Below are 26,708 nucleotides of genomic sequence, written 5' to 3'. Positions count from 1 at the left end.
AATTGGAACTGCAAGCTGGTAGCGATGGGCAGAGGCACTTCAACTTATGGCTTTTAATTTCCTCTACCAAAAGACATGTGACGGATGACACGGGGCACAGGCAACAGCTAAAGCCTTGCTGTGCCTAATGCTCTCCATTACTTTTATTGGGGGAAGTTAAATAGGAAAATAAAAACAGCCTTACGTGCAACAAGGATGGGAGGTCAGGAGCAACCAGCTTCATCCTCGCTGTCAGAACTGGCTTTTTAACCAGTATTTTGGATTATACCAAATAAAGGAGTTGGCCGTAAGACAGGACCCAAACAGCAGTATTCTGCCCAAGCCCAAAACCTGGGGGACCCCCTTTACTGAGGGATTTTCTCCTGTGTTCAAGCAGGGATGCTTTGGTTCCTCTTCTTCCCTTCCTCCTCCTCCTCCTCCTCCTCGGCTCCTACAAAGAAACCCCAGGTCAAAAATGACCTGCTACCCGCAGGCACATCCCGCAGCCTCAGCGCAGGGCAAGGGCTTGTACAGAGCCCGGCTGTCAGCGGAGATCGAGCATAACTCACACACAGACGCTGCCAGCACAGGGATAAGCAGGAGAAAAATTTTATTTACATCTTTCAAGGCGTAACACAGCTGCAGCGATTCACCGGGAAGAAACTCCAGGAAGAAAACTCGGCGTGATGTGCCAGCGGTGCCCCGCGCGCGGGGAGACCCTCCTCCCAGCACACAGTATCTTGGGTCGGTACAAAATTGCTGTCGCTTTAGAAAAGGCGGGAGATTCACAGTAAAGTACCAAAGGGGAGCGCGGCGGGGAGGAAAGGCGAGGGACACGTGTCGCTCCGGGACCTCATCCCTGCCGGTATTTGGTCTATGAATACGCACCGTACAACAACTCTTGTAGCAAAAAAATCTATCCCGAGGGCTTGACGCATGCACAGTCGCGGGATTTCTACATCTATAGGGCTCAAAGCCTTTAAAACAAGCGCTCGGGCGGCTCTCCTGGGGCAAAGACATCTGCGAGCCCTGTCCCGCCGCTGGGCGCTGCGTGGGCCAAGCCCCTCTGCAGGAGGCATTTTGCAGCAGAGAAGGATGAGACACAAGAGCTAGGCAAGGGAAAGCAAGGAGCAGCCCCCCTGCCCGGCACTCGGCCCCGGCAGAGCCGCCCGCCGCGGCCAGGCTGCTTTTATAGCCTAAACACCCCCCCCCCAATCACCTCCTCCCCTCCTGCCCAACACTGTTAGAAAGAAACAGCACGCACATTTTGGCTATTTCTAGATTTGTGTTTAAAAAACAGCCCAGACCTTCGTCCGAGGGTCATGGGAAAATCTCAAATCTTTCTTAAATAGGATTTCATTGCAGGGTGGAAGATTTGCGTCCTCCCAGCCCAGGAGCTCCGGGGGGGGGGATGGAAAGACCCCTAGGGACAGCAGTGAAACCCGGCGGTCCCTCTGCTCCCACCCGGGAAATTCCCACCCAGAGCGGGATGCGGAGCCTTACCCCGCTGCCGCCGCAGAGCAGGCAGCAGCACGCGGGCAGAGATCTCACTCGGCAGATGCCCGACGGCTTCTGGCTCCGTTATCAGGAGAGCGCCGGGGCAAAGCTGCCTCCGACGGGGAGAGCAAACATCAGGCCCCCCCCCCGATAGCATGAGGATGCAGGTTGGCGCAGCAGGGATTGAAGATGCCCGGGGATGCGCTGAGGTTTCGCACGCGGAGCCCGTGCATCCCTAAAAAAGCCAGTCAGCTCCCCCTCCCCTGCCGCACTCTCCAAGCAAAAAGAAAACCAGCGACGTTTCAGCAACAGAAACTTGCCCAGGCTGCTCTAATGAATCAAACGGGTGCCGGGGAGTGACAGCTTTTCTGCCTCCCTCCTGAGCCACCCATGGCAGACTGCAGCACGCTCTGCGAAGGCAAGCAGCTTCGTGCAGAGTTCCCAAAAGTCGACGCTAAAATTCAGCGCTTTTTTTTTTTTTTTAAACCTTTTAAAAATACACATCTTGCTTTTTTTCTTAAATATATAGTCTATAAAATAAGGCAACTCGAGGAGACAAAAAGAACGTCCCCATTGCTTAGGTACTGCATCCTGCCACCAAAGAGGGTTACAGTACTTCCAGTTGAGAAAAGCCACCCGGCCGCAAAGCTCCTGCGGGCGAGCAGACACACTCAGATGATGCCGTAAATCTCGGGGAAATGCCTGGGCACAGCCCTCGGCAGCCCCTGCACGCGTCCCAAGGAAGGGAAGGCTCTCATCTCTCCGGGGGTTCGTGGGGAGGGAGCTGCTTCTGCCAGGGATGCTGCAGCCGCAGCGGGAACCGCATAGGGAAGACCCCCCGTCGCTGGGGGACCTCGGGGACAAAGGCAGCACAGAAGATGGAATGACTTGATTTCTCCCCAAAAACTAAAGCACACATTAAAATACATCTTTGGGAGAAACTCTTACAACGTGACTGTATCTTGTAGTATTAAAAGCTATAAACAAGGTAAGCACAAAGGAGTGCAACTCATCCCCAGCACAGATCCTGCTCAGTGTCACAGCATCTCATGAAAACTAGACTGTACAGCAGCTTTTTATAACAGGGGTTTCATGGCTCTCTATGGAAGAAGCACGAGTACGTGTTTTACCTCCAATGTTTTTCCTCTTTTATGTGTATTAATGCTGGAAATGTGATCTTCACATTTCTGAGCTTTGTAGTGTACACATTTTCCATGTTGCTCACCGATTCCCACTGGGCTAAGTCTCGCTTTTTAGAGCTTTATTTTTCTGAGAAATAGATTTAATTTAATGTAATTTAATTTAAAAAACCCCCAGCCTAGGGAGTAATCTGCAGTAAACGGTACTGTGGAGCAACAGGATGGCACACTGTAGGCTCAGAGACTGGGGTTTGTATGGGGGTGGCAAGAACATCGTGGCAAGCTGTGTAAACCTGGTATGATCATTACCCAGGTTTGCATCACTGGTCTGTGTGTGTACTTGGACCACAGGCAGGAATACTTTATAGCCTCAAGAGAGGAAAAAAAACCCTTATTCTAGCAAACTTGACCTTACAAGCAAAGATCTTTTCGCCCTGATACTGGCTATAAACGTGTATCCACCGATGTCACCCAGTACACCCAGGGAAGGGACTTTAGGTACCACACGATCGCCTAATCTGAGCACAGCCCCAGCACCGCGCAGAGAAACCAAATCCGTGATCAAATTAACTCTTGGTCCTTGGCACAAGCCGTTTAGTTCTCCTCGTCCGAGAGAAGGGGTGGGATCTTGCTGGAAAGCAGAGTGTACACGTACGGCCAAATCTTGTTGGTCTCTGTCCCCGAGAAGGAATGAAGGATGCCCCTGCTCCTGGAAGAGAGATGGGAGAAGTCAGCACCAGCCTTTCCTGAGGACAGAGGTATTTGCAGTCAGGTTAGCCGTCGGCAAGGGTCAGCCCGGCCGGGCTGGAAGCTCACCGATGGCTTTTTGAGCAAGAGCAGGGGGATAAAGGGAATGAGCAGTGGATGCTCCCGTCCACAGCGTTCGCTGGGAGGAGTCCAGCAGCATCCGCAAGTGGATGAGCCAAACCCAGAAAATCAAGAATAATGATGTTCCCCAGGAGAACGGCTCACCCCTGTCCCCCTAAAGACCGCTCGCTCTCTAAAGAACTGCACAGACGTAAATCAGCAGGATTTATTCATGTGCTTAAACGAGCGGGAAATTCGGAGCCCCAATTCTCCCCCCTCCCTGGCAAAGGCGCTTTCGACCCCCCACGGACCACTTCTGCTTTTAAAAACGCTCCCGAGCGCTCGCTCCCTTTCAGCAGTGGGTTGCCACATCTATTCCCGACTCGGCCAGGGGATGACTGCCCCGAACTACCAGCAGCGCAGAAGGGACGAGCCCTGAAAGATGTCTGTGCTCACAGCGGACCCATCCGAGCCAGCCCCGGGGTCTCGCCCTTCTCCTGCCCTCTTGCCAATCGCCCCGTACTTTACCTAAACGCCTCGGGACCCTGGACTGATTTTTTTGCAGGGTGACCGCACAGCGCAGGGAGAAGGGGTTTGTTGGAAGCAGGGTAGAAAGCAGCTCGCGGGTGCGTGCAGGAGGGGAGCTGCTCTCTGCAATATCACCGTCCCTACCCGCCCGCGCACCCTCGGCTCGCTCAGCGACGGCTCTGCGTGCGCAGGGCAGGGTCTGAGGCATCTCGGAGCTTCTCCATGTCTTGTGCTGCAGGACAGTCACCCAAAAGAAAGCTAGAACTCTTTACTGGTTGGGTTTCGTAGCGCTGATGGGCAGCACCTCTGCAAAGCAAATAGGCTTCCCACGCCCCGCGCAGCGGAGCTGGGGAGCAGAAGGGATTTGCAAACGCCTTCTGACGCAGCCAAAAAATCCCTCCCATCGCCAGCACCGGCAAAGCCCTTTGTGGAGCCCAACAAGACACACCGGAGCTGGATTTCTTTACATCAGCCTCCTCCAGGGCCTGGACTTGGCTGCAATGAAAGGCTGGGCTCTGTGCCGCTGAGCACAGTGATCTGCCCCCCAAAATCTACCGGGGGCCGTGCCGGGGCTCCTCGGGCTGTCGGATGGGTGCACGGGACTGGCTGGTGGAAAGAGCACTCGTGCCTGTTTTTTACGGGCACGCCGTGATTTATTCGCGTGGTCCAACTCACTTGTACAACTCTATTACTGGCTTCGCAGCATCTTTGTATTTTCTGAGCCTGGCAGCAACGGCCTCGGGTTTGTCGTCCTCGCGCTGGACCAGCGGCTCGCCCGTCAGGTCATCGATGCCCTGCAGGAAGGCAAACACCATCAAGGGCATGCAGCCACCGGCCCCATCGCCCGCAGCTCCCCGCCACGCGACCGCCGCCAAATGCCTCGTCCTGCTCCACGTCAGTCGAGCATCCTCAGGCGGCATTTAACGTAAATCCCCTTTTCCTAATTAACATTTAGCACAACTCCTGCAGGCTGGCTCCCGAGGGCAAAGCCCTCCGGCGCTCAGTGCTTACTACCTGGGATTTCTTCCCCAACGCTTTTTTACGACCTCAGCTCATGCAGAGAAAGGCTTCTCTGATCTTTCCCTTCGGCGAATTGCTCCCAGCCGCCACCGCCGCGATGCTATGGGCTCTGACCTGGACATGGGGAGGGTTGAAGTCCATGTTGTACACCCTTCCGCTGGCCGGGTGGACCCAGCGGGCGCTCAGGCGATCCTTCAGCGTCTCAAAGGGTATGTTCAAGCTGATCACCAGGTCCAGCTCGCAGATCCTGTCCAGCGCCTCGGCTTGCCCCAGCGTCCGAGGGAAACCTGTGTGGGTGCCGCAAAAGAAAGGGGCTGTGGTGAGAGGGAGGAAAGCAGCAGTGATGGAGATAAAACCATCCGCCCCGCAGTCCCGGAGCTGCAAAACCACTGTGGCTCCTCGCTATAGCACAAGTGGTGTGAAAGGCAGGCATCCACCATATGGCTACAATAAAAAATAGCTCCTACAGCACCGGCTCCCGAAATACAACACACGGGTTGCCGCGGTCTCATTTTTTCCTGCAAAGTCGTGTCTGGTGCAGGGCTGGTGTCCCTGCACAGGGGCTGGAGGCAAGTAAGAGGGCACAAGCAATGACAAAACAGGCATAAATGCTGGAATTACAAAGAAAAACCTGAAGGAAACAAAACCGCTATGCACAGATGAGTAACACGCTGCTGGTTCACATGGAAGACATCAAAGATACTGCAATAAAATGGTTTGTACAGCCATCACCCAGCTCTCTCAAATCCCCATCCTCCAAAGGTACCAGGTGGTGCCTTTTGTTCGGAAAAGCCAGCGAGCGGGTAGGAGCATCTGTTCTTGCCACCAGACTGCAACCAGGGGTGACTCCGAGCCAGTCTCCTCTCCAGTTTTCTCTGCGGAAAACACCCCGTTTTCATTTTTTTAACCTTCTCTTACATACATAAAACCTTCTGAGACCTCCCAGGCTTTTCCCAAGCAGAGTATTATTAGCCGAGAGTTTGTCAGGACATCGGCACAGGGAATGAATCAGCCATTATGAGAAAGAATACATTTAGTCTGTCTTACCAATTAAAGTCGGTCCGTTATTTACGTTATCAAACGGACCACTTGAAATAAATACGCTCCTTGTCACAGTACGGCTGGAGCGGGGCTCTGACGGCAGCCACCGCTCACACCCCCAAGCAGATGAATTTCTCCAAAATTAGGAGGAGGAACGTCACAGCGCAGGGCTGCCAGCATCACTGCTGCCTGCGTTCAGATTTTAGCTTCGGGGGCAGCCTGTCCCTCAAACTTCTTGGTATAAGCGGAGGTCAGCACACAAAGCAGGCGGCTCCCGAAATCCTCGTTATCAGCCCACGGCCAGAATCGCTTCACCCTTGCGGCACCCTCGGCGGGACCTTTGGATGCAAAGCCGTGACGAAACAGGAGCTGGTCCCTGGGCCAGGCTGCCGGGGGATCATACCATGAGAAATCAACATCCCGAGCTGCAAGAACCCAGATCTGAGCGTGTCGATGCAAACCCCCATCAATGTGTTGAAAGGCCAGAGCTTTAATACAACAAAATATGTAGTCATTTATGCCACGCTTGTTGCTGGAATATGTGTTAATCGCCATGTTCCCTGATGAATTAAGTGGCATTGTTTTAAGAATAATGAAATGTTAATAGTGAGGATTCACGGGCATCTCAAGGCAGCCTGAACCTACAGGGCTTGAGGTCTCCGACGTCCACCCTGCGAGCCCAGTGGGGCAGTGCTGTCGGACCCCCCCAGTGCCAATGCTGCCAGATCCCCGGTGCCCGCTGGGGTGAGAAAAGCTCAGCTGGACCCCAAGCCCCAGCACAAGCCACCCCTCCTCTGGGGCCACTGTGCTGGGGGAAGAAGCCCGGCTCCACCAGCCCTCCAGTCCACTCTAGTTGTAAACTATTTTGTATTTTCCCTATCAGGAGCCTGAGAGCTCTCCAAAGGCCCGGGTCCGTGATAAATCGACTGGCTCAGTCTTACCTACGTATTCACTGACTTTTTCAAAGAGCTTCAGCAGATTGGCAAGGGAGGGTTTCCCTCCCTACAACAGCCACAGCCGCTTGTCCCCATATGTCACGCTTGCCTGTGCCCAACACCGCAGGTAAGTGCGACCTTCCGAGCCCTGTCCCATCCCCTAACGAAGCCCCGAAGCAGTTTCTGGAGCTGCCATCGGCGCTTGCCAGCTCCCAGACCACCGTCAGCGACGCACCGGCATGCAGCTTCGCCGCCGAGGGCTGCAGGAGCGAACCCTCCGCTGCTCCGCTCACCGCTTGCCTTGCCGGTTTGCTCTCAGCATCTTCTCCACGAGCCCCTCGGGTAGCTTTCGGGCTCGGGATGAGCAGCTCCTTCGCGCACGTTTGGAGGTGGTAAGAGGTTTTTCTTGGCTCGCCTCCGGCCCCGCTCTGCTCGTTGGCTCCGCTTTATGAAACACCCATCTCCTTTCCCTGCTTTTCCCTTTCCCGGACACATGCCAAGGGCTCAGCTGGACACGCACGTGCTGCTGCTTAGGGCAGAGGGAAGAAACACCCGCAGGCAGATGTCTCTGCCGGCAGGTCAGCTCCTGCCTCTCCTCCCACCACCAGCAAAAGCACCTTCTGGTTTTTCTCTCTCTCCTGGTGCTGCCAAACCATTAGCGGCAAAATAATAGTTTGAAAGGGGGCTGGGATTTTCCCGTCCAGCGGGGATGCCGGCAGCGCACTCACCGTCGAGCAGCCAGGGCTGCTCTCGCCGCTTCTCCAGCTCCGTCATCATCACGCGCGTGATGACGTGGTCCGGCACCAGAAGGCCTCGCTCAAGGTACTGCTTTGCCAAGACGCCAACTTCTGTTCGAGAGAAGGGAAAAAAAAAAAAAATAAAGCATGACCTTTCAGCTTAAAAAATATCACTCCCCCTCAAATCCTGCCTGTCCCCCCGAATCGCTCATCCAGGAGCTTTTCGGCAGCATCCCTCTGCTCGTAGCTGCTGCTCCTGCCAGCCGGGGACCACGTGGTCCTTTTGGTGCGGTAGAAATGGAAATGCCTGAAATACCTGAGAGCAGGAACACAGCGAGGACCAGCCGAGCCCTCAGAGCCCTGCCAGCCGGCTGATGGCAGCGAGAGGCACCCGCACCGTCCCTGCCACGCTGGACGCTACGCACGGAGCTCCTTTGGTTTTGGAGACAGCACCGGTGTGCTTACAGGTGACACTGGCATGGATATTAAATGTCCCGAAGACACCGAACCAGCTGCAAGGGATGCTGCCAACCTCCGCACACCTCCGACGGCGGGAGGGTCATCCCATTCCGGACCGCAGATCTGGCCAACATCTCGCTGCCTGCTTTAAAGCAATGTCAGTGCCAGATACAGGACGTTAATAATGCCTATTCCTACATGCACTGAGCCACAGCTGCAAATTCTGGTGCCTCGGCAAAGTTTCCAGTAAAGCCATGAGGACAAATGATGCATTTAAGCGATGCTCGCAAATCTGGCAGCATTTGGCTCACAAGCACAAAGCCTCCACGTACGACCATCGTCAGGAAAAGCTGGCGGCATCATTTATAAACAATCTGAAGAGTGCAAATTCATGATTTCACGTGCGAAACACGGCAGTAACCAAGCATCACCAGCGAGCTCATGCGAAACCCAAACCTCAAAGCGTGTGTTAAATCGCTGCCGAAAGCAGAAGACGGCTTCCCATCCCAAGGGCTTTAAGACTTCAGAGCCTCAACTTAAGATACGCTCAGAAAAGAAAATTATTTCCAAGATCAAGCCCTTGAGAACGTAATTGCGGTGTAACTGTAAGGTAAATATACCTTACCGGGCTCCTGCCTGGCTCTCCCCCACATCACTCAGCTGGAGCCGGCAGTGCTGGAGGAGAAGCCCGCGGTGGTTTCTGCACAGGTAACGCCGTGTCTGGATCCACCTTCGCAGCAGGCTGGTGTCACCCGGGCAGCCCCTGCCAGCAGCCAACGTAATAAGGATTTATTCTGCTTATATTTTTATTGCAGCTGGGGTAAAGCAGATGTTACTTCAAGGAGGGATGCAGTAAATGCAGTTGCTTCTTACATGACAGTTTGCCTGGGATTTTCCTTTAGCCACTCAGAGACACAAAGGAACTATTTGGAAAATGCAAATATTCTTTGCCACCGCGTGTGACAAGTCCTGACCCTGCCACCAGAAGAGGTCTGGCCTCTTTCCTCTTGGACCAGGACCCGATCGACGACACTTCTGCTCTCTTCCCGCAGCAGCTGAAATAGCATCTGTCTCCAGAAACGAACAATTTTGCCATCAATTTTTGCAAGATTTCTGGTGAGGACAGCACATTTTAGCCCTCCCAAAGCACGAGTCCTCTCTAAAAAAAGCCACAGGATCCTGCATTTGGAGGCAGGCTCTGGTTTTCCGGACTGCAGCAAGATATCAAAGCGGGCAGGCACGTGCACCTGGCCGCGGGCTGAATTCCTGAGCTGCAGAAGGGGTTTTTTGCAAGATACGCAGTTCCTGGAGAGAGTTCATCTGATCTAACGGGGGAACCTGACGCTGCCTGCACGGATCCCCCCGGGAGCGTGGGGCCGGGGCGCGGGCAGGAAACCTCGCAGGCTCCCGAAAGGATCTGCAGAGGATGCCTGGCAGGAAAGTGGGACAGGTCGGGGCTGCCAGGCGAGCCACGCTCTCCGGTTGGAAACCTGCCTCCAAAACAGGGCAGGCAGCAGGCGCTGACTCACCGGCCTGCGGGGCTGAGTCACCGCAAGGGACAGGGTCCGTGTCCCCCTCCCTTCGCTCCATAAAGTCATTTCAGCTCACCCCGCTGAGCAGCTCTTTGCTCGGAGCCACGGTGGCTGCCAGGCACAGCGAGCAGAAAATACCTTTTTTTTCGATGCCGAGTTTTTTGTCGCTGCCCATACGTCACCAGCGCTGCTGGCAGCTCTCCTGCTTGGGAAGGCAAAGGACACGGGGATGGAAAGAATACATGACGTCTTACGCAACCAGCACGGAGACCTGCTAGGGCATAAATATTATCGCATCCAGCTACATTTTTTAATATTTGTTCACGTGGTCCGCACATTGCCACAGGCTTGCAGGGAACGCACCCGCTGGCAGGGCTGAGCTGCTCCCAGGGCAGAGCCCGGTGGCCGCGGAGGCTGGAGCTGCAGCCGAAGGTCCCGCTGCCGCTCCGAGGAAGAGGGCTGCCCATCCAAGGGACCGGCTGCTGCTCGGCGGGGCTGCTGGAGCCGGGCCCGGTGCTACAAACCAAAAATACACCGAGCCGCAGTCGTGGGGTCTGGAAATACAGCGGAGGCCCACAGCTCGGCATCACGGAGGCTGCAGTTTTCCCACGCCCCCGATACGGGCGGGTGGCTCTCCGCCGCTCCGCGATGGACAACTCCTGCTGCCGGGAATGCTGCTCTTCTGTGCCCCCCCGTGCGTGCTGGAGGGACGCACCGGTGCGTGGGACGTGCACTGGCACAGGGGGGCATGCACCAGCATGGGGGGGGGAATGCGCTACCACGGGGGTCTGTGCTCCAGCACAGGGTGCCGACTGCTTCCAGACAGCTACTGGAGCCCCTCCAGCCTCTCCCTCCTCCAAAGGACACGCGGCACCGTCAACCCTCCTCTCTCCGAGGAGGAACGGGCATGTATTTTGCAGGAAAGACCCGCAGAGCTGCCCTGTCCCCTGGACCCCCGACACCAGGGATGCTCTGGAGCGCATCATCCCTCCAGCGCAGCCCTGCTCCCGCGGGGTTTCTTCAAGGCGGCCTTTATCTCCAATTTTTACATTTGCTATCCCCTTCCCAGCCACACCAGCCATCAGCCCCGGGAGCCCAACCTGCTCTATGCAAGTCCCCCCAATGCAGCCAAACTTTGGGCAGTCCTTCCCAAGCAGGGTGGAAGATCCCGGTCCCCCCACATGCGGAGCTGGGGCTCACCCCTATTGCACCGCACAACACCTCTGCAAGCGCTAAAATCCCCATTGCTATGGCCGGGTGCAGACAGGGGTTGTGTGCATTGCTCTGCAGTTACTCCAGGTAGCAAGGGGTTCCTTGGCCGCTACTCGTGCTGCCTGAGCTGGGTCGGCAGTGCCGAGCTCTGTGCAAAACGGCCTCTTGACTCACGGGCTTAATCCCATTAATCTAACGACCGTGAATTTAATCCACCCTTTAACACATGGGATTTCAGGCTCTCTGCGGCTTCCCCCACGCGACCCCGATCCGCAGCCGTCCCTCCTTATCAAAGCAACGCTGAGTTACAGCCCCCAGGGATGTCTCCCACCCCCAAGGCCACGAGCAACGAAACAGCCGCCCAGGACCAGGCAGGACAGGCTGGAGGAGAGGCTGTTCCCAAACACAGCACTTGGCAGCCTCCAGACCCTGCCAGATAACCCCAGACTTTCTGCCCTGCGGCGTGACCTTTTACATGATTTCTTTTTTTATTTATTTAGACTATAGCAACGCGATCTGGAGTTAACGGAGAGGAGAAACCCCGGATGGTTAATAAGGCACCGACCCCAGCGGCCCGTGCACCAGCGCAGTTAAGCTGCAACAACCCCAGCTGGTCGGGGCCAGACGTCATCCTGGTTTTGGGACTCCAGGACCTCTTTCCCGACACGGATGCTGCATCCAGGGCCCTCGCTCCCACCCCATCCCTGCCGGCAGGACATCACTTTGGGGAGCTGGAGCCTGGTGCGGTCCCAAATCTGGGCCACGACCCACTGGCTGGCTGGACAGCGGGGTCCGTCTGCTGGGGGAAACCACTGTGGCCAGGGCATTGCTGCTGCTCCCACGCCTAAAACTATAGCACCGACCCTATGGAAAACCAAAGGGCTGGCGGGTTGCATCTCCTGGGTTCAGCTTTGACAGGCTGGTGGGGAGAAGGACCGCGGGGCTCGGCCATGCACAGCCCACAACCCCCTTGGCATTCTGTTGCGCTCACTTTGGTTGACGCTAACAAATGAAATCCGTCACGAGGAGGGGACAGGAGCCACTTCTGCCTCCAACGAAGCACATTAAAGGGAGCGGTGGGACAGACGCAAGACCCACATGCCTCTCAGGTGATGCAGACCCTCAAGCCAAAGCCACTTGGAAAAGAAATTAAGTTGTATTGCAAATTAACTGCCGAGTCCTGCTAAGACCCCGGGACGCTGCCAACACCAGAGCTGCCAAGACCACCTGGGTACCGGGGCAAGTACCGGACAAGGAAATCGCTCATCACCCTCCAGCACCCCTGCCTAGCACCAAAAACACAGTTTCTAAGTCCTCCAAGATCTTAAAAAGGCCCTTTGCTACAGCAGAGCAGCCACTCACTAAGCAAGACGCTAATTAACAGCCAAACGCGTGGTAGCGGATGTACTCGTAGGGTTGCTGTAGCAAAACTTGAAGCACTTCAGCGGCAGCCATGCATTCAGACGCTTCGCTCGGCTGCAAAGTGAAGTCCTGGTTCCCCGAGAGTGCCGACACCGGCGGCGAGCCGGGCACGCTCTCCGTGCCGGGCGGCTCGGGATTCCTCCGGTGGCTGGAGTCCTCCGTGCCGCCCGAGCCCGAACCCCGCAGCCACGGATGCTTCGTGTCTTTCAACAGCAATCAGGAAAATCCCCTGTGCATCGACGCCTGCCTGCTGTCCTCAGACTGAGACTACTCTAAAAACACCGGACCGGCGGCTCCCTTTGGGATGACGATTCTGTAACGATTCCGTTTGTATCGAAGGGCCCCAGCTCCCCTAAAATGCAAAGCCAGTGGCGCAGATGATGAACTCGGGAGGAGAGCCTACTTCCACCTAGTTTCCCCCAGAGCTGGCACACCACAGCACGGTCATGTAACAGCTTGTCCAAAGCAAACAGCAAAAAAAAATAGCAAATAGCTGCAGCTTACTGAGAGCTGTAACCAGAGGCTGAGTCCAAGGTGGGATCTGAACGCCATGCCAGCCGTACCAAACTAAGGCCGATTTACTTCTGAGAAATTTTACCCGCGTTTCTCAGCGTTGTTTCTTTCGGGTAACTGAATTTACGCGATGCGCTTTGGTAAACACCTTCCGCTAACTCCGTTCACAGCCCCGTCTTCCTTCTCCAGTGTCCCCAGAGAAGCTCTACAGCAGGAGTATGAACTGAAATATAAAGTTTGGGAAAGACACTCATTTAGAGCTTGATCGTGCAAGTTCCCGGGTGGGCACGCAATCTTGCTGCACTGCCCCGCTCCCGCACGCTGCACCTCTGCTTGCTTTTCACCCAGGCCTTTTGTCCTTCAGCCAAAGCAGTCATGGGGTTTTTCCTAATTTTGAGCCTCCCTCCAAAGGAAATATTATTGTCCTTTTTATTTATAAAAGGAAATCTGGATATTTTTAAATGAGCGACCAGCGCAGGGCTGCGTGCAACACCCTTGCTGGAGCACACAGCTCTCCAAAACTTTGCCCTCCCTTTTTTTTCTCCCTTGTTATGTTACCCTTCTAAAAAGGGAAAACACTTCTGGGTTCTCTCGGCTTGTTTTCTATCGATGCCGTTTTACCGTTCCTCTGCCCGGTGAGTCAGCTTCCCCTCTGGGTCGGTCTTTCACACATTAGCAGAGCAGAGAAGGAACTGTTAGAAAAAGAAATACGCTGGGATTGCCTAATGGCAGCTGCAGAGGAACCCGAGCGCAAGCCGGGGTGCAGCACGCCCGCTCCCGAGCCTCGCCGGGGCCGGGGAGCATCCCACCAGCCGACAGCCCTGCCCGGGACGCAAACACGGCAAAGACCATCAGTTCTCCCAAGGGCTTTGGACCTGGACGTCAAACACGGGACGGGCAGGAGCAGAGACCCGCAGCGATTTTCCCAGCGGGGTTTCCCCGCTGGACCGATGCACGTTCCCAATCCATCCCTCGCCCCGCGGGTGTTGCGCAGGCACAGCGTGCACCGGCATTTCGACCATCTGCCGTCCACCGCTTCGCAGTTTTTACCCCGTTCCTGTACGGCCACCTGAGGCAGGATGAAGTTATTAATAACACGCGACCTGCGTCCCCGGACGCCGCCGTTAACCGTCGGTGCACGAACGGGTGGGTTATTCGTACCAGCTTCTCCGGAGCCGTACCCGCCCGGCGTAGGGATGAAACTATTACGCGCCCACGGCTCCCCGCGGCATCAGACCCCACTTTTAACGGGGCGCCTCCGGGAGCTCCGGCCGGAGGGAGAAGGCGACGAATGAGCTGTGCCAACCCCACGGAAAGAAATCAACCCGCGGTGTACCCGCGGCAGGGGAGGGGGTGTTCCCCCATCCCATCTCCATCCCATCCCGTCGTTATCTCATCCCTACCGAAGATGCCCGGCGCTGGAGACCCCCGGTCCCCCGTGTCCCCCCCTCCCCAGCCCCGACGGGGCGGCCCCGCGGACACTCACCGCCGCCGCCACCGAGGCTCTCCCGTAGGAATTGGCCGCTGGAGAGGTGCTGGAGCCCGAAACTCCGGGCGATCTTCTCGCACATCGTCCCTTTACCCGAGCCGGGGGGTCCCAGCACCACCGCCCGCAACAGCTTGGACGCCATGACCGGCTATCGAAGCCCGACCCGGGTCCCTACGGGGCAGGACAAGGCGTCAAACCGGCCCGACCCCCCCTCCCCCTTTCTTCTTCTTCCTCCTCCTCCTCCTCCCCACACACCCCCACGCCGTGCCGAGCCGAGCCGCTCCCCCCGCATCCAGCCTCCGCCGCGGCCCGTACACATCAGCAGGGCGGGGGGAGCACCGGCAGGCTGCACCGCCCCCCCCCCCCCCCCCTTCGGGCCGCGGCACCCTGGGACTTGTAGTCCCGGAGTCCGCCCGCCCACACCGGGCCGCGGCCCGACGGTACCGGCGGCTTTGGTTTTTTGGTTTGGGTTTGGGTTTTTTTGGTTTTGTTTTTTTTTTTTTTTTTTGGGGGGGGGGCGTCCTGCGGGAGCTGCGTGGGTGCGGGGATGGCTGGCCCCGAGAGCCCGTGGTTGTGCCCGCAGAGGGGCAGACGGGGGGCTGCGGCCGCAGCTGCGAACGCAGGGGCAGCGAACGCACAGCCTGCGAACGCACGGCCTTGCAAACATACAACCTGCAAACGCACGGCTTGCGAACGCACGGCCTTGCAAACATACAACCTGCAAACACACAGCCTTCAAACGCACGCCTTGCAAATATACAACCTGCAAACGCACACCTTGCAAACGCACAGCCCGCAAATGCACGGCCCGCAAACGCACGGCCTCCAAACATACAACCTGCAAACGCACGGCTTGCAAACACACAGCCTGCAAACGCACACCTTGCAAACGCACGGCCTGCAAACATACACCCCGCAAATGCACGGCCTGCAAACATACACCCCGCAAACACACAGCCTTGCAAACATACAACCTGCAAATGCACACCTTGCAAACCTACAACCTGCAAACGCACGGCCCCCAAACATAAAACCTGCAAACGCACGGCTTGCAAATGTACACCCCGCAAACATATAGCCCGCAAACGCACACCCTGGCAAACATCCACCCCGCAAACGCCCCCCCCGCCACGCTCCCGGGCTGCTCAAAGCTGGTGACAACGGCGCGGGGTGGACCGGGGGGGGAGCACTCCTTGCGCTGTCCCGGCCACCGCCGCCGTGTGCACGCGTGTGCTTGCGTACACGCGTGTGTGCATGCGTCACGCCACTCCCGGCGGGGGGGGGGGGGGGGCAGCTCTCCCCGAACACCCCGGCGGCCGCCAGACCCCCACGGGAGACAACAGGGCTGCGGACCCACGGGGGTGTACACCCCCCCCCCCTTCCCCTTGAACACACACATCTCCTCGGACTCGCGTGTGCCCCACAGCTGCTTATTAGCGGGGGGGGGGGGGGGGGGCCGCGTGCGCGCCCCCCACGCCACGCGCGGTGTCCCCCCCCCCGCCCAGCCGCGCCCGCCCCCGGAAGCTCCCCGTCACATGGCCGCGCGGCGCTGCCATAAACACACCAAGATGGCGGCCCTCACGCCGCCAGCCCGTGCTGCGTCATGCCGCCCGCCCCGGCTTCCCCCCCCCCTCCTCCTCCCTCCCCGTTCCCCCCCCCTCCCCCCTACCACCACCACCACCACCATCACCACCACCCTCCTCCGACCGCCTCACCCTCAGGTGGGTCCGGCCACGACCCGACTCCCTCCGGTCCCGCGTCGCCCCGACCGGCGAGGGGAGAGCGGGGAGAAGGTCCGCGGTGCGGGGGTGGGGGTGGTGGTGGCGGCGGGGCGCGGCGCGGCGCTTCCCCCCCCCCCCCCCCGCCGTTGCGCACTATTATTTTCCGGGCGGCGGTGTTTACGCGGGCGGGCCCCGCTGAGGCGGCGGGAAGGAGCGGGGCTAACGCCGCTGTCGACCTTTCCCTGAGGGGTTTCCAGCGTTCCGGATGGACGGAGGACGGCGAGTGGGGCGAGGAGGGGACGGGGGGTGTGTGTGGGTGAGGTGGGGGCCCGGGTCGGCCGCGGTGGGGATGAGCGGGGAGGGCTGTGTGAGAAGAGTTCGCCGGCGGTGGTTTCCCTTCCCTTCCCATCCCATGGTTGTGTTGCCAAGGTTGCCGCCTGCTTGCCCCCCCTCTCCCCGGTTTCAGGTAACGTGGCTTTGGGGCGGCGGGGGGGGGGGGGGGGGGGGGAAGAGCCGTCGAAGGAAAGTTGGGAGGGAGCGGCTGTGGCGGCCCGGGGGGGGACCTGCGAGGGACCCTCGCTTCTCACAGCCTTCCTCCTCCTCAAACGCAGCCTCCATCCCCGTCATCGAAGCCCCGCAATCGCTCGCCGGACCATTGTAACGTGCTGTTTGTTTTCTTTCCTCTTCAGACTTCTACAGGTCATTATTTATTTTTGATTTTTCTTTTTTTGGCGCGCGTGGAAATAGCGCTCGTCAACGTGGAAATCGCGTTTGCCACCTGCGCGCCTCGTGAGCTTCTGCAGAGGCAGGGCGAGAGTGGCGTGTAGTGCTTGGAAGATACTTGACCTGTGCGTAGGGGTGGGGAGTCGTAAGCCTTGCGGGTTGTGGTCAGGGCACATCAGTAATTCCGTCGGTGTGATGCTAGAGGAATTTTGGTTCGTGCGAAACAAGGCAGAAAAAATACGTGTAATCGCCAGCCCCAAAGGGCCAGGAGGTGGAACTGGAGTTTAAAAACCAGCCAGATGAACTTACAAGGCTTTCAAAAGCGGGAACTGGCGGCAAACGCTGGAAACTAGAGGGCTTTTAAAAGGCATATGGAAATACACGATGCCTTGGCAATAACAAGAGCAAAATTGTGTACTAGACTCCAAAACTAATGCGGGTTGTGCTTAAAAAGGGGGTTCTTCAGCTAATAATGGGGAACCCGCTTAGGCTTTTTGTATCAGCTCTGTGTATCTTTAGTCTGACTGAAGCAAAGCAAAAATTGGCATGTGCCTGTCAGACGCAAGGAAACAAACCATATTTGTATTGGAGTAAGAGCTGGATCCTCTCTAGAGAAAATGGCATCAGCCCGTAGAATATGTGTGTAACTCAGACAGTCTTTGTGCCAGAGGGTGTTGGGGAGGAATTGTTCACCTTTGCAGTCATGTATCTTCTCCTGTTAAATAGCGTGATAGTGACTGCTGGAGCACGGAGTGAAATCCCGAAACAGCGGTCAAGGCGTACTTGAACTATAAAACAGCGATTCTTCTCTCATCGCTTCAGCTTGTGAGATGTAGGATACCCAATCCTACATTTATGCCATTCTACTGAAATCAGTAGAATTTTTCTACTGTAATAGTAATGGTGGTGTAAAAACACCCCAAAGTGAGAGCAAATGGTTCATGAGTTGTGCAGCTTCCTTCCTTTCAAAAGTCACTATGGTATGCACAGAATTTATTAATATTTTTTCCAAGTTTTTTGTTGTGGTTTTTCTAGCAACAGCGGATTCTTTAATGATTAATCTACAAATGGTGGTAAATCTGTGAGTTTTAGGTTATATGTTTAAGTCATCTGTGTGGTTTTGCATCAGTATTGCGTAATCTGTTGACTGTCCCCTTTTTATGTAATGTATGTTTGTAGTTTGTTTTAAAATGTACAAATATTTTTTTCCTCTGCGTGCTTCTCCTCAGATATTTCATATTTGTCTCTCCATTGCCCTCTTGAGTTAAAAACTTGTAAGACACCATTTTGATAGCTGGATCCAGCTGAGTGTTACGTATTTCTCTTTTAAAAACAGTCTCCATAACATCTCAGGACATGCTCTTTTCCAGGTAAGTTATTTAGAGTGTTATACCACCTTCGGAGTTTCTGCTTCCTCCTGGTAGAAGCACGAGATCAACTTGTACTGGTGAGGTCCAACATCGTGAATGAACTTTTTGTAAAAACTTAGTAATGCATTGACTTTTACTATGTAAAACTGTTGTGTTTTTTAAACTCATTTCAGAACTCAATGTATTTGATTCTCTTAACCAAAGCGGGGCGGGGGGTGTGTGTGTGCGTGTAGAAATAGTTCCGTGATCTTTTCAGCAACGCCTGCTTTTAGGGAAGAAAAAAAAAAAGGGGGTGTGTGTTTAAAAGACAGGTTTGATGTAAGCTTGTAATTTAACTAGTTTGCAGTGGAGTTGTTTACCTCAAAATTTTGTATTTGGATCCTATGACCTAAAAATGCCAGCTGGATACTTGAAGCAGCTCAAGCCTTTAGGCCCCTCTTCTGCTTACTCCAGCTGCAGTCCCTGGAGAACGCAGCTGGCTGCCTGGCGTTGGGCGCTGCTCCCGTCGAAGCCATCGGTAGGCATAGGAACGGGCGTCTGCCATGCCGGCTCCAGAAGCGCGTATGACAAACGCCGTTTAAGCCCAGCTGGATGTGTTCGCAGTGCTGTAAAATTCCACCGCCTGCCAGCCTGCTCCGCTGGCGAAAGCCTGGCAGGCTCGGTGCAGTATGCAGCGTGGTCACGGTGTGGTGCTACCCTCGTACTCGCGCTGTTAATGATTCCGCTCCTCGGCTCTCGCAAGTGGCGTGGCAGCGTAAACTTAGCTGGCTCTCTGCCATTGTACCCACTGACTGTCTGGTTCATGACATTCAATACTCAAGTAGCGTAAACCAAATGCTGCTGTCCGGCTCCCGTGAATTTAAGGGGGAGAGAGGGGTGTCCCCATTCTCTCTAGTGATAGCTGTAGAGTGGTTACTTACCCTTTCTTTCTTCATTAAATCCAGCATTGGTGGATTTGTCTGGGAGAAGCTGCTACTACAGAACGCTTTGAGCTGCATTGCAGAAGCCACCGTGGTCATTAAGATAGCACTAATTATCTGGGTAGTTTTCTGGACTGAAACCTCAGATGCAAAGCCACCTCTGTTAAATGCTCCTGAGCCTTTCCTCTGGCAGCTGGGCGTCTGTTGGGGGTGATGCGGGGTTTCTGAGACGTGTACGGGATGAGGAGACGGAGGATGTGCCTGCTGGGCTCGGCAGTGTTGCGGAGGGGCCGCAATGACTGACAGGCTGCCCTGGCTCAGTTATCACAGTGCTGATGCTGTCTCTTGTAAAGGTACAGTACTGTGATAACTGAAGGATGGCAGCCATCTGAGCTTCACGGGGCCCCGCACCGCTGGTTCTCTGTGCCCCAGGGACTGACGGACGGATGCATGTACAGCGCAGCGTCCTGCTGAAGTGGAGTCCACTCATTTTAAATGTACCCCTTTGCATAAAAGTCGAAGAAGGTAAAGAAAACTTACATTTTATTTGAATAAAATATTATACTTTATTGAGAGTTTGCCTGTTAATTGACTGTTCTGCCTTGGAAGATCTTCCAGAAATGCTGTGCTTTGGAAATTTTCAGAAATGGTTCAGAAAGCAGGGTCCTGTGCAGCATGGTGAAGTATTAAACGGCGGAGGGGCGGGTCAATGGGTAATCCTTGGTACCAGAACAAACAGAAACGACTCTGTAGCAATACAGAAAACAAAGCCCTCTTTAGGTACTTTTTAATACTTCTTGTTAAAGATATCACAGTCTTGGCTAGCCGGTCTCCTAACTCATTTTCTGCATGTCTCAATACATGGAAATAGACGGCGGGACACAGGTTGTTTCACCCTCCGGCCAGCACACTAGGATGATCCAGTGGGTTGTTCGTGATGCCGCTGATACAGCCCCTTGTAGGGTTTGCTTGGGGCTTCTCCGCCCCGGTGAGTGGGAGACTGCAAATTTCCCAGGTAATTTCTGTAGCAATGTCATGAAAATACCTAGAATGGACAAGGTTTTTGGGGAATCTGCTCTTGGCTGAAGCTGCTATCGGTGATTTTTGTGCCGTGTGAATTAAATCGTGGTGGGAGAACGGAGGGTTTGTCTGTCCCTGCCTGGGTGGCTCCGGGGGGGGTGCTGGGTGCAGTGCTGGGACAGGACAGCAGAGGGTCCCCGCGGGCTGGGTTCTGTTGGGGAGTGTGAAATCCGAGGATTTTTGCATAAAATAAGCAGAGGCCTGCAGACATGTTGATGCGGTGCCTGTTCCCCAGATCCCACTCCCCCCCCCCCCGGCCCCAGGAAGTGTATGGCCCTCAGGCTGCCGAGGCTGGTGCAGCAGTTTCCAGAGGTCACAGTTTATTCTTGATACCGATGTTCAGTGTGGTCATTAACCCAGTGGTGTTTAGAGAACTCTTCTTCTGGACTGGATGATTCGTGACCATCCTAGGGCTTTGCCCTGTGCTTCCCTGTACAGCCCTGGCTGCTGCTCACTGCTCCGGGGAGAGGATTAGCTCAACCGACGGTCTGCTCCAAGATGGCAATTAGCTGGTTTATGTTATTTCTCCGATCTTCTTTACTGGAAGGTGTTTCTGCCAGACCATGCTGCTGGCTATGCCTGTGGGCCCAGATGGGGTCGGTGCTATACAGCCACGATGGAACATTTTGCCAGCATCCGTCATTTAAACGGGGGAAATTATTACTGGTGTTATCGTAGCGGCTTGAGTCTGTTTCTGGAGGAGGAATCTATTGTACTAGAAACTCTGCAAATGATAAAAAAAGTATCCTGCTACCAAGAGTTTAAGTTCTAGATAGATTAAAATCTGAGCAGAGTCAACCTTCAGCTTCCTTTCTGCCTCTTTCCGAAGTCTGCCGGGACCCCTTGACCTGGGCAGGAATACATTCATCCCGAAAAGGAGAGGTGGTCATCTCCCGCAGCGCAGGGGCTGCAGCCATCCCTGGCTCTGCGACAGCAACACACCTGCACTGCTCCTTCATGTGCTGTGCCACACTCTCATTTTTATTACATCTTTTTAGCTATTTATGTTGTCATTTTAGGAGCCAGCAGGTGCTTGGGGAACGTGCATCCCCTTCCCTGGGAGAAAGGCAGGTGGCAGTGGAATTTGGAGCTGGAAGTAGCATGGTGTTCAGCCAGGTCCTCCCAGTGCTGCCCGACGGACGGCTTTGGGTGTTCACAGATGAATAGTCAGGGCGCTGACTCGTACTAGAAACCGAAAAGTTCTTGTCCTTCCCACGGGAAACAAGATAACTGCTCAGGGGCAGATATAAGGTTTGTTATGGACCGGGTCCAAGGAATCGGGTTCCTCACCTACCGAGCCTTGGGTCAGATCTGACGGTTAATGACCAACCCGGCTCATTGAGTGGGGCGTGCAGCAAAGCTGTTTGCTGTGTACTGCAGGACATGTCAAGTACTGGTGAAAGAGAGCAAAGAGCCTGTTCGAATGACATGTGCCTCTGGCTTCAGATTGTGATTCTCGTTTCCTGTTACAAGTACAGCTTCGAGCTCTGGCATGGGACAGGAACTGAAACGCTGTCTCTGCCCAAAAACAACACCTCTCCAATCAGATTTACTGGGAGCCTTTATCTCCCTCTCTAGCTCAGCGGACATAGCGTCCATCTCTTTTTCCTGTAGCTTCCTACTGATACCGTAGTCGGTCAGACTTATTATAAATACTGGTGGGTTTGCTATGTCTAAATATTGCTACACACGAACAATGCAACTATCAAGTCTCTTTTGGCAGTGGAGCACTTCCTCCCACGAACCGTGTTAAAGCAAGATGTAAACAACATGCATACAGTGATACATCACGTCACTTTCTGCTCAAAAATAAGGTCTGTGAGGACCGTCCGTTTTCTGATAAAACTTTCTGTAATTTATGGGTTTGATCCCAAGGCAAGGCAATTTTCTCATGACACATCTCAGCTGTCATGCCAGATGGATTTGTTCTAACCCGGTTGTTCTCAGCCTTTTTCATCAGGAAAGTCCCTTTTCCCATCTGGAGGCCGTCACCTTCCCACCCACGTTTTGCATGAGAAGAACAGCAGTTCTGCTCCTGCGACGTCTCCTCGGGGCTGCGAGGCTGCAGACAAGAACGGCTGTTCTGTGCCTGGCTCTCATCCACAGATCATCCTTTTAAGGGTCGAAGTTTCTGCTCCGAGCAAGCTGGCCAGCCACTATTGGCTTCTGACAACAGCAGGATAAAAGACTTCCATTGTCTGCTAGCACTCAGCCTTGAACCCAGGTGAAGATGTTGCCTTGCCTCAGAATGCTTTTTTAAAAATATGTGACTTCTGTTACTGTTCAGCGTGAAGCATCGGTACCAAAAAGCCTCGTTTTAGTTGCACTAAAATAAAAAGAATCCTTCCCAACAGAGTTTCAATCATGTAGTCATCATTTCAAAGTCCAGCAGTGCCCCATATGAATCAGACTGTGTTTTAATTACTGTCCATTCAAATCGTGTCTGGCTAGCGCAGAGCACTTGAACTTGAACTTTAATCCAGGCCTTCTTGATTAAACATCTTTACAAATCAAGTAGCCTAACTGCAGTGTCCCGATATGTGCAAATATTAGATGTACTGGAATGCAACTTGTTTTTAGGTCAGGTTAAGCAATTTCTGAATGTGAGCCTGGATACGTTGGACAAAGTGTAATGAAAAAAACAAGTTGATGAAGACTCTGGTGAAGTCTGTGTGATCAGAAATGTCACCAGCTCAGCCATACAACATTATGTTTCTTCAGGTGCAGAGGTATCTTCTTGGCACACCAGCTCCAAAAACTGCTCAGTTAGAGCACCCTGCCTGCAAAATTTCATGAGCTTAACGAGAATTCACCATTATTTGTTCATTACAAATATGCTCAGCTCAACTGTGTTAATATTTTCACTTTCTTAGAGTAAAAGCGGATTGGTGTTGGAGCTGCATTCCTGCTCTCGCTGTTCTCAGTGGAGCCCTACATTTATGTTCTCGCTCCTGCTTCCAGGTGAGGGCTCCTTTTCCACGTAGTGCAAATGCTGTGCGGTAACAGTAATGGCAATTACACTTGCCTGTTACTGGGAAAAGTAGTCCCCAGGAGTACTGCGTGAACAGAGGATGACATGATCGTTTCTCCTTTCTGCATAAAATATTTCTGACTGTATCTCACATTTTGGAGATAGCTGCTAGCTGAGTTGTTGAATGGTATGTAAACCCTGCATTTTCGTCATTAGCTTGATTCACAAAGGGAAACTGTGACTTTAACTGATGTCTGATTGGGGACAAAAATACTCATCAGGAACTGAGTGTTTCAGCGTTGGTACAGTATCAGAGTTACTGCTATCATTTCTGTATTCAGGCAGATTGATAAAGTCAGGATTGTGCAACTTGGTACATAATTTGCTCTTCATAACATTTCACAGGAGCAGGAGAGGGGGATGGATCTATGAGTGGATTAATACACTCTTCAATGAGATCATGCATTTATGTTGGGCTAATGTTACAAGCTTTCTGGGACCAAACATTGCTGGAGCCAGAGGAAAGACCTCTCTTGACTCCAAGGGAGTCAGGCTTTGGCTCAGACCTGTACTTCAGATCATAGGTGAAATTCTGATCCCAATCTCAAGTTCCCCATTGACTTCAAAAGGACTAGAGCTGCACTTAGTCTGGGTTTTTTTTGATACACAGGGGTGTACATCTGACACTGGAAAAAGCCTCATTCAACCGTAGCAGAAAACAGGTTAAAAAAAGTGTGAGGCTGCTCGGGAGGGAAACAGCTCTTGGTTTGGGTGGTTCCCTGGATCTTCCGAAATCAGGCACTGCAGCCTCAAGTATAGCTCAGGACATGTCATTCCCCAGTGCTATGCACACACTGGTCTCCTTAAATTAAGGCAAACTTGTTAAGATGTGGTGCTCTGCTGCTGCTGTTCAGTACTGCCAAGGGAGCACAGCAGTTACGGCGTGGCAGCTTGCGATGCAGGAGGGATGGAGAGGGCAGGTGGTTATCAGTGCTCGCTCTGCCACAGTTTGCCGCCTCCTCCCTACGGTGAATGTGAGAGCTTGCTATCGACTGCCCTCCATTTTAATTAACTCCAGAAGCAAGCAAAGTACACTGAATAATTCAAGAGAGACATGTGTTTAAACATTTGCACAAGCTTCAGATTCCTCCTGCGTAAAAATAAGTCTGTGAGAGAGCAAATGATTCCTGTTCGAGGTGTTGGCAGATGGACAAGAGCCATGGACCCCATCACAACACCATCGTGTTGCTCCACCCAAGAAGATGCCATCTGCGGGTCTCATTCCTCGCTGCTGGGACCAGCCTGGGGCTGATGGTGGTGGAAAGTTCAAGGAAATGAGTCAAAGGCTGCACGCACAAGGGCAGCACCAGCACAGGCAGTTTTGGTCTGGCAGTAGCAAAGGACTCGTAGCGAAGAGCCCTGGAGAAGGGGCTGGTAGAGGAGTAGATGAGGTCAGTAACAGGTCTGAACGTCAGTGGTTTTAATTGGTACTCTGCAGCTACAGGGGTAGCTGTTTTCCATAACTGGAAGTCTCGCCGCCTCATTTTTTTAATAAAGAGAGCATGACTTAAACAAAAACACACAAGCAAAAATGTGAACACACAGATGCCCTTTAGGGTCAGCGTTTTGGAGTGCCGGAGCAGAAGCAATTCTTCCAGAGGGAAGTGGATGAGGAGGAGTCGGTACCTTTCCCGTGGAAGCGCGCTGATAAAGGCTGCGCCAGTTCAGATGGGCACAGATCAGCAGAGACAACATGAGAGGCTCCGTGCCGATGTTTCTGATGTGTGCCCAGGATTACCTGCTGATTTGGTGTATTTCATATGCAAGCAATTTCCTTAAATGTGTTGGCTTCATGTTCCCAGAGTGATAAAAAAAGTAACGTGTTTGTTTTAGAAAAATTTCCACCCGGTCCAGAACAACAACAACAACATCTCAAGGCAGCATGTGATGCTGCCCCTCCAGCATCCAAAGCCTTGCTGCATTCTGGTTTGAAATGCAGTGCTCCAGGGAACTCTGGAAATTAAAATTTCCAGCGGCTTATTGCTAATGAAGCCTAATTAATTTTGGATGTAAATGTGACATGCTGCTGCAGTTGCATTTGCATCTCTATTAAAGGAAAACTAATTTTAATCACAATCCACAGTGGGTGTTTTATCTGCACATTATTAGAGGATCACAGTGTCTATTTAGTTCCTTCTTAGTCTAAGGATTTTTCACTTTTTCACCCCTTTAACTCAGCTAAGTTAAAGGAAACACGCCACAGCCTTTTAAAACAATTGCATGAAATACGGCGTTTCACTTAAGAGGAAACGAGGAAAAACAGTTACATAAAACGGGAGAAAAATTCCACACTGCTTTTCACCTCCATAGGTTTCATGGAACGAAACGGTAATATCAGCTATTTTCACCGGATTATGTATTGCAACCTGAATGCTCTCAGTACATTTGAAACCCATAGCTAACAGTATCCAAATGCACTGTAACAATTGTCCTCTTACTGTAGACCGTGCCATTTAAACGCAACCCAGGGTGACAGAAACCAGCCTGAACCTCGCCTTCCTCTGTCTCTTAAGATCACTGACATCTTTCATTTTTCTCTTCCTGTACCCTTTCACAATGATGCACATGGTTAAGCAGCACGGCAGGACGAAGGCAAAGACTGGGGCACTAAGCTTGTGACGGTGATATCGCTCATTCTTCGTGGGCTTGGGAAAAAGTCCACGTTTCTCCAGATCTGGAGTTTGCCTGCCATCCCGCTTGTATTTATGAACCCTCTGTGCCATTAAGAGCAACACCCTTCCTGGAAACATGACCTTAATTCTCTATCTCCATATGACAGAGGGAGGGGGAATATGGCAAATGCCACATAAAAATGCTGCTTTATAACATAGACCACGGAAATATAGTTTCCAAAAGCACACAAGAAAAACAGCAGCAACAGAATGTGCTTTGGAAGTTGTCCAAGCAAGGCTGTATATCCCGACTGCTAGTAATCCGTTAAAGATTTTAGAAATGCTGCATGCCCCAGGTTACGTGTGTTCTCCTGACAGAAACAGGGGCACCTGGTCTCGTCTGCTGGACACTGACCTGAGAAATGCCCCCAGCCATGTAAACAAGCTCTGTGATCTGTGGACCATGAGGGACGTGAATCAATGTTGTGTATCGTTACGGAAAGGCAAACGCTTTGGTGACAAACGTGGCATTTCCAATCCTAAAACATTTAATTATTGCTCTGGTTGAGGTCACTGCTCTGGTTGAGGTCAGTGCTCTGCTTCATCCCTCCCCACCAGCAGACCCACCTCCAGTTCCAGTTAGTGCTAGACTTGCCCTTATAAAAGCCAACTGTTGCCCATACAGCTTTTTCTGGGTTATATATATATGGAGATAATATATAAGCAAGTGCGTCTAGCTCTAGCGGTGTGGCTGGCAGGCAGCCAGGCGGCAAGTGGGTGCCTGTGAACTGTGCCAGCACCAAACTCATCCTTCTGGAGATGGCTGCACTGGAAAGCAGATGAGCTGAAGAAAATGCATTTGAGGTTCTGGGCAGTATTGATTTTCTTTATGTATTTTATTAGTCTGCTTGAAGCACAGTAAAAAGGTGGTCACCGAATGA

At 53.4% G+C, this 26,708-nt stretch overlaps 2 protein-coding genes and 1 long non-coding RNA gene across 15 annotated transcripts; all 3 read right to left on the bottom strand.

Annotated features, from left to right (window-relative positions):
- Nucleotides 1–572: 572 nt before the first annotated feature.
- AK4 (adenylate kinase 4) lies at nt 573–16,476 on the bottom strand. 10 transcript variants are annotated; one of them, XM_030033517.2, is made up of 6 exons: nt 16,026–16,146; nt 14,308–14,481; nt 7,675–7,794; nt 5,085–5,257; nt 4,626–4,744; nt 573–3,324 (listed from the first exon to the last, which is right to left on the bottom strand). In XM_030033517.2, exons 2-6 carry the CDS (start codon nt 14,450–14,452, stop codon nt 3,210–3,212), a joined length of 672 nt encoding a protein of 223 aa, XP_029889377.1. In that variant the 5' UTR covers nt 14,453–14,481; nt 16,026–16,146; the 3' UTR covers nt 573–3,209. The 10 variants fall into 10 exon arrangements, 8 of the variants coding, with proteins under 8 accessions (XP_029889377.1, XP_029889380.1, XP_029889378.1 ...); XM_030033520.1 differs by having other exon boundaries at nt 14,314–14,481; XM_030033518.2 differs by lacking the exon at nt 16,026–16,146 and adding an exon at nt 14,566–14,667.
- On the bottom strand, nt 9,041–10,756 carry LOC115349349. Of its 4 annotated transcripts, XM_030033512.2 has the most exons (3): nt 10,038–10,756; nt 9,813–9,945; nt 9,066–9,209 (listed from the first exon to the last, which is right to left on the bottom strand). In XM_030033512.2, exons 1-3 carry the CDS (start codon nt 10,754–10,756, stop codon nt 9,066–9,068), a joined length of 996 nt encoding a protein of 331 aa, XP_029889372.1. The 4 variants fall into 4 exon arrangements, with proteins under 4 accessions (XP_029889371.1, XP_029889370.1, XP_029889372.1 ...); XM_030033511.2 differs by having other exon boundaries at nt 9,041–9,209; nt 9,813–10,756; XM_030033510.2 differs by having other exon boundaries at nt 9,049–9,209; nt 9,751–10,756.
- LOC121233725 lies at nt 14,821–15,338 on the bottom strand. Its single transcript, XR_005933757.1, has 2 exons — nt 15,193–15,338; nt 14,821–14,966 (listed from the first exon to the last, which is right to left on the bottom strand). It is a non-coding gene; the product is annotated as an uncharacterized LOC121233725 (long non-coding RNA).
- Nucleotides 16,477–26,708: the final 10,232 nt, after the last annotated feature.

The sequence above is a fragment of the Aquila chrysaetos genome, chromosome 12 (assembly GCF_900496995.4).
Source record: "Aquila chrysaetos chrysaetos chromosome 12, bAquChr1.4, whole genome shotgun sequence".
In the NCBI taxonomy this organism is placed as follows: domain Eukaryota; kingdom Metazoa; phylum Chordata; class Aves; order Accipitriformes; family Accipitridae; genus Aquila; species Aquila chrysaetos.
This window is presented reverse-complemented; position numbering and strand designations above follow the sequence as displayed.

Bases quoted from the DNA above. Each gene is read 5' to 3' on its own strand.
- AK4 (XM_030033515.2), bottom strand. From the start codon at position 16,440: ATGGGAAGGGAAGGGAAACCACCGCCGGCGAACTCTTCTCACACAGCC. The intron at 5,258-7,674 runs GTGAGTGCGCTG...GCACCCACACAG, and splicing joins GCAGCCCTGGCTGCTCGACG to GTTTCCCTCGGACGCTGGGG. The intron at 4,745-5,084 runs GTCAGAGCCCAT...GCCTTCCTGCAG, and splicing joins TCAACCCTCCCCATGTCCAG to GGCATCGATGACCTGACGGG.
- LOC115349349 (XM_030033510.2), bottom strand. From the start codon at position 10,756: ATGGCTGGTGTGGCTGGGAAGGGGATAGCAAATGTAAAAATTGGAGAT. The intron at 9,210-9,750 runs GTGAGCTGAAAT...TTCTGGAGACAG, and splicing joins GCAAAGAGCTGCTCAGCGGG to ATGCTATTTCAGCTGCTGCG.